The 6242-nt window shown below is 41.0% G+C and overlaps 1 protein-coding gene across 2 annotated transcripts; it reads right to left on the reverse strand.

The window, feature by feature from the left end:
- Positions 1–1199: 1199 nt before the first annotated feature.
- Positions 1200–5768, reverse strand: tmem39b (transmembrane protein 39B). 2 transcript variants are annotated; one of them, XM_084915492.1, is made up of 9 exons: positions 5566–5768; positions 4800–4997; positions 4485–4704; positions 4263–4346; positions 3711–3865; positions 2162–2495; positions 1890–2077; positions 1675–1795; positions 1200–1579 (listed from the first exon to the last, which is right to left on the reverse strand). In XM_084915492.1, exons 2-9 carry the CDS (start codon positions 4928–4930, stop codon positions 1346–1348), a joined length of 1467 nt encoding a protein of 488 aa, XP_084771618.1. In that variant the 5' UTR covers positions 4931–4997; positions 5566–5768; the 3' UTR covers positions 1200–1345. The 2 variants fall into 2 exon arrangements, with proteins under 2 accessions (XP_084771618.1, XP_084771617.1); XM_084915491.1 differs by having other exon boundaries at positions 4485–4707; positions 5566–5766.
- Positions 5769–6242: the final 474 nt, after the last annotated feature.

The raw sequence follows: 6242 nt of genomic DNA on the forward strand, positions 1-6242 counted from the left end.
TTTTGCTAACACCACTGACGTGTTGCAGTGTCAGTATATGCAGGATGTAAACAAGGAATTTCCACGCTTTTTTGACTTTCCCTGTGGCCATGGGCGTGGGATTTTGATGGATGGGATGGCAGTTTGATCCGTTGAGGTGTGGGGGGGGGGGATTTTGTGCTTTTTTTCTCCTCAGCTTACAGATGAGGAGAATTTTTAGCCCTTGTATGAAAAGTATTATTATTTCTTTCCCAACGGATGTTAAACACAACAAGAATTTTTGAACATAGCTTGTCCAAACACCTCAGTTTCATTTTAGATGCAAACTAGCAACATGACTGAAAGTAGGCAGAAGTAATGTCCTTATGCTGGACCTTTTTGTTTCTTGTTGTCACTCCTCCAAGCTGCCTGTGTGTGCAGAACCAGAGGAAAGGATGCAGGATGTGGTATGCGTCTGTTTGTTAACAAAAAGATTCGGTTGTTGTATGAATGCGATGCAATGTTTCTCTTACTGCTCAGTAAATTAAACTGACAATGCCACAAAATAGGGAAATGTGGGATCTTGCAACAGAAGAAGCACGATGGCATTGGGACATCTCAGCCTGAGCTCAACCAGCTGGAACATACAGGCCAAACAGTACCATGCAACAAGCTCAAGCCACCATCATTTCTTTTTATTTTGCTCCCAAGGATTCACACTTTCTCAAAAAAAAATTGTGGTATTGAGCAATAATTCTCCAGTTTTTTTGGAAGTCTTTAAACGCTTTTCTTTGGACATTGGCTGCTTCTTCACTCATTTTCAATCCAGTTCTTGTGTCTTACTATTTTCAAAGGAATGGTGTTTTGGTTCCTAAGCTACTTAGAAAAGGCCATTGTTAAGGAAGGGAAACTGCAAAATTAAACAAGAACTGGACTGAAAATCAGTGGAAACAGGTCTTATGGACCTGTGAATCAGTGTTTCTATTTTATAAAAAGAGAAGAAACTGTAGTTTTTAAATTCTAAACTTAATGCTTGGAGTCTGGCGAACACCAAGGCATCAAACGGCAAATGAATCCTTCATTTTTAAATCAATCCCAAAAGAAATAGCATGTAGGATGATTCCACTCCTGCATGGAGTTCCCATTATGAAGGAATCAACAGGGACGGCTATTCATCATTATTACTTGTAAAGAAATTTTGTAAGCAGCGTGGACTGAGAATAAAACAGAATCCAACAAGGTTTAAAGTAATACAAAAATATTTCTTTTTATTATGGCAGGTCAGAACAAAAATGTGACACAAAAATGCCGTTTGTAGAAAAAATACAGAGATCTTAGGCTTGTTTATCTTGTTCCAAACGTGAGTGAGACGAACAATAACTTAAGTCTAACTAACTTTGTGGTCTGATGAGTTGTTTGAGTATGAGTATGCCTTTCCAAGAACTATTCTGTCTCTGAGGAGCTTGAAGAAGGCGTAGTAGTTGCTGAAGAGAATCAGGGCCAGCGATATCGTCTGATGCCACTTTTCCGAGCATATCAACGAGTAGAGCTGGTAGAATATCATGGCACCTTCGAGGATGATGAGTATGTTCAATATTCGTAAAGGCTTGTTGAAGAAGAACTAGAGTAAGAAAGAGGATCAGTATGAGCACAGCTCTGTAAAGGCTCTGATACCAGTTCTGGTTCTACAAGACCTCTTCATTTATGTATACTCACATAGAAGCGATAATGGGAAACATCTGATGGGACTGCAACATTATAGTGGCCCATGGCCTTATATACATTCTTATTATGTTTTACCAGGACTCCCTGTGGCCACATGTACTCTTCAGTCCATCTGTGTACAAAAAAACAGGTAAAAGTTAGCTTTAAATCTGACTAAAATTAGTCTGACTGAACATAAAATGCAATAAACTAAAAGCAGTGCATACATGTGTTGGAGGACGTTGGAGCAGAGTGAGGGATCTACTTTTTGCCAGCACCCGAGGTGGGCTGCAGCTTTGTGAAGCAGGTCACAATATCGAGGGGGCAGCAAATGCCTCATGAGGATGACTGAGGTACTGACTGACACCAAGATGAAGAGCTCACAAGACCATCGCTTATCCACATACTGGGTACTCTGAAGGCAAATATGCAGAAACTTTGAGAAAAGCTCATAAATCATATTGAATTAAAGTTGCAGTGAAGTCCAACAGTTTCCTACCTTGACAAACCACACAGGTACAAATGCCACATAGTAAGCACTGAGCATTGAGCTGACCAACACCTCCTTCATCCTCCAGTTAAAATCCATCTTCAGGTACTCCACCTCCTTGCGGATTAGGTCAGGGGATAGACAGCAGGCGTGAGTGGGCATGGCCTGGACACCATACAGCTGGCTGGTGTGCTGCTTCCATGTCTCCTTGAGCACAGTCAGATAATCCCTGCCCCGGCCGACACCGCCGACCTCTTTGGAGCCAATGCTGGTGATGGGTGAGAGCGGAACTGCTCGTCGGAAGTCACAGCTCAGTCGAAACAAGGGAATATACATCCCAAATCTGTGGGGGTGGGAGGGGCTACAGTTAATTTCTACAGATCATAGCAAGACTACAGCTGGGGTTGTAGTAGAAGAGTAAAGAGCATAAACTGAGAGTCACAGATCTTTGTCATATTAGTTCAGAGTCCAATGATACCACGTATGGTTTAATATTGCATATGACACACCATCTGCACATATTCTTGCTACCTCATTTTCCTAGAGCCACCAATGGAAAAAATCTTTACACAGGACATGACAACATATTTAAACGCAGGACCTGCATAGTCTGCTCATAATGATTCCTTAGATCAGGGGTGTCAAACTCCAGGCATCGAGGGCCGGTGTCCTGCAGGTTTTAGTTAACACCCTGGGTCAACACACCTGAATCAACTGATGAGTTCATTACCAGGCTTCTGGAGAACTTCAAGACATGTTGAGGAGGTCATTTAGCCATTTAAATCAGCTGTGTTGGATCAAGGACACATCTAAAACCTGCAGGACACCGACACTCGAGGCCTGGAGTTCGACACCTGTGATTTAGATGATTCCTTTCAAAAAATAAATAAATAAAAATAAAAACCCACAGTCATGGATCAAGATTTGACCCATAGTATACCAAAGGCTCTGTAATCAAGCACTCTGAGGTTCACCAAATAGAACTTGATCTGCCTCTTGAAATGACATGCAAACAAGCCACGCTATCAAATATGAAAGAGAATAGGAGCTACTTCACTGTAACTGGATTTCTTTATTTAAATATTAATGTGCAGCAAACCAAAGCTGTGTTTTAAGTAGGGCACCAAACAGAGCATGCAAACAAGATGTGAATGTTCACTGGCATAATGTGGTTCACACAACTTTTAAGAGAGGGCAAAAGTTGTGTATACTACAAAAGCTGGATTTAGTCCAAATGCTTCATATCTATAAGTTAACGACATGTGAAACATTAGAAGGAGCAAACATAGCTCAAAACAAGTTATTTGCACTGAAAATTCCTTCTGGCGTTTGTGGCCTGTTAATCAGGGGGTTAATGTGGGCGGGAACAGTGGTTAAAAAGCAGATGGCTGAATCTACTAAGAGCAGTAACCTTCAGAGCGAACAGCCATGTAGGTCAGCTGATCACAGCACAAAGAAAACAAATGAAGCCACATTAAAACATAACAACTGTTCAATCAGTGTGAGAAAGACAACAAGGATTCAGTAAAATAAGGAAGCCTTGATATACTATACTTACGGGTAGCAGAGGAAGAGCAGGCTGAGGACAGAATAGGTTCTGAAGAGGTAAATGAGAGAGCGGCACAGGCTCCAACCTGTCAGCGTTAGCACTGCGAACCGTGCCATCACTAAAAAGATCGAGTGAGGGAAAGAGAGTTTCCCACTCTGTGACGCCTGAGGCAGAGGAGAAGAGAAGAGAACAGTCAAATCTTTCACAGCAGGACATGATCAAAGATGTCTGAGAAACCAAAAAAAAAAGCACGTAAAGAAAAATTGAATCCATTAAAATTATTAAATTCTTAAAAGTGTGCTTCAGGCATGTATCTGAAGATACTGTTTTACTACAAGAAGAATCTTTAAAAAGGAAAATCATTAAACTGAAGCGGAGCTGTGTGCAGACTGATTTCTTTCTTACGTCTCTGTTTCATCTGGCCTTCTCGGCTGGAAATTTCCTTATAAGTATGAAAAAAAAAAAAAAGAACGGGGTACAGTCTTTCTGCATGAGGTGTTTTTGAGAGCCTTGGATTAATAAAAAGTAAAGTGACACAAAAGCCAATAACTGAATTCTTACCTCTTTAACAATGGCTGCGATTAACCTCCTTGCTAGTATGATGATGGTGAACACCAGCATGTTATAATCAATAAGATGGAAGTTCTGTAAAAACATAGATTTTTGCTCCCATGAGATACACATATTCTGTATAAACTGTGCCTACTGGCCTACACAGAGGTTGATCAACAAAGCAATTGCTGAAACATTCTTTGTCAAAACACCGAACACCCAAGTGCTCACCAGTGATGTGTGTGAGGGAGGGTGAGATGCGGGGTACCACCACACAGTCTTGTAGATGTTGACATAGTGCACAAAGAGCGCAATGAGGTGGCAGAAGAAAAGATGGAGCTCGAACAACACATTTCGATCCATGGACAACTCTGGGATCTTGCAGTGTTTCAGAGGAACCACGGTCTGGGCCGCGAGAGGAGGACTGGACATGCACGTCCCTGGGCTGTTCCTGCTGACAGATCAGATGGCACAGAAGTTCCTGAAGAGGCCATGGAGGAGGCACACACAGACAGATCGGGCGCAGTGTGTCAGAGTTTGACCTACCTAGTGCGAGATCTCACCCCTGTGACCGGGGAGCTGGTTGTGTGATTTCCATTGCCAACTGAGCCTGAATCACTGCTTAACGGAGGTCTGCAGTACGTGGTACGATTTACTCCTCTCCTTCCACCAGCCATTGTGGACACACCCACGGCACACCTCTTTCAATTGTTTTGGTGATATGTCCTCTCCGTGTTTTTGTACCTGTTGTACAAATGCAGCAGGCGAGAGGATTCATATAGAATATCTGGCCAATACTAAATATTTATTGTGACTTAAACCAGTCTGTAGTATCTATCTATCATGAAAGACACACTGTACTGCCTTAAGTTGACATTGTGAATGGCTCAAATAATAAAACGAGGCGTGCACAGAGCCCAAACAAACAGCAAAGAGACCCCTATGCAACATGAAGATCTGACATCCAGTGAATCATAAATATGCATGACAAAGAAGTTTTCACCAGCTGCAAAAGCATCCCTCGCTCTAAAGTGCAAGTTTTTGCGGAAGCTGATATTAAAAGCTAAGCTAAATAGCTACACCATTTGCTTCACTCGCGGGTGAAATTTGTTTAGAAAACCGTGTGTGTTAGAGATACAGGGCTGCAAGGCGAACACAACGTGGAGCTACACAATGAGGCACGGACCTCAGTCTGTCCGCCAAGAGCATGCATGACTAAATATCAAGACTGAGGCCTAGGCTATCAGTAGCTTTAACTAGCTAGGTAGCTTCTAACCCACCAAACAGGCTAGACAAGGAAATGTACGCTTACCAGTGTCTGATGTCTGAGTCAGATGCTGCTCTATAGCAGAGATAATGAACTAAACACAATAAATTTTTAGAATATTTATTGAAATAATGGCGTGTATGTCACTGACAGCAGCAGAAACACTCATTGTTGATGTGAAACTAGCCGTAGACAGACGGCGGAGCGGATATGTTAGCGAGCTGTGGGAGGAGAGTCATTTAAAGGGATATTCCACTCATATTTAACCAAGAAAGGAAAGAAAGGTGTTTTTATCGATTAAAATGACGATTTAACACAGGGGTATAAGACTAATTTCAGTTCATGTGTCAGATACACGGAGTCTAAAATGTTCTAATAGTCTACTCTGAAAAACATCCTCCATATATAATTGTTGCTCCTTTACTGTAGACATTTTCTTTTAATGTACGATAAATCTTTTTTTTTTTTGTTTTTTTTTGTTTTTTTGTTTTACATATTTCGGTAATTCTATCTTGATTTTTCCACTGAACATTTTCTGAGCTGTTTTGCACCTTTTGAAAAGCCTCTCTAATGTTTCCTTATACTTGGTAGTATACGATCACAGGTTTCTCTATATAATTTTTACGTATTAACTATGTAAATATTATCTAACATTTCCCTACGTATTATTATATATAAATAAATTATAAAATGAATTAATAAATAATACAATTCTTATACAA

This window comes from Perissodus microlepis, chromosome 19 (assembly GCF_051167445.1).
Source record: "Perissodus microlepis isolate ML-2025 ecotype Zambia chromosome 19, ASM5116744v1, whole genome shotgun sequence".
Lineage (NCBI taxonomy): Eukaryota > Metazoa > Chordata > Actinopteri > Cichliformes > Cichlidae > Perissodus > Perissodus microlepis.

Coding starts and splice junctions, on each gene's coding strand:
- tmem39b (XM_084915491.1), bottom strand. CDS start 4,930: ATGGCTGGTGGAAGGAGAGGAGTAAATCGTACCACGTACTGCAGACCT. Junction 4,708..4,799: donor GGGGTGAGATCTCGCACTAG/GTAGGTCAAACT, acceptor CTGATCTGTCAG/CAGGAACAGCCCAGGGACGT. Junction 1,580..1,674: donor TTTCCCATTATCGCTTCTAT/GTGAGTATACAT, acceptor TTCTTACTCTAG/TTCTTCTTCAACAAGCCTTT.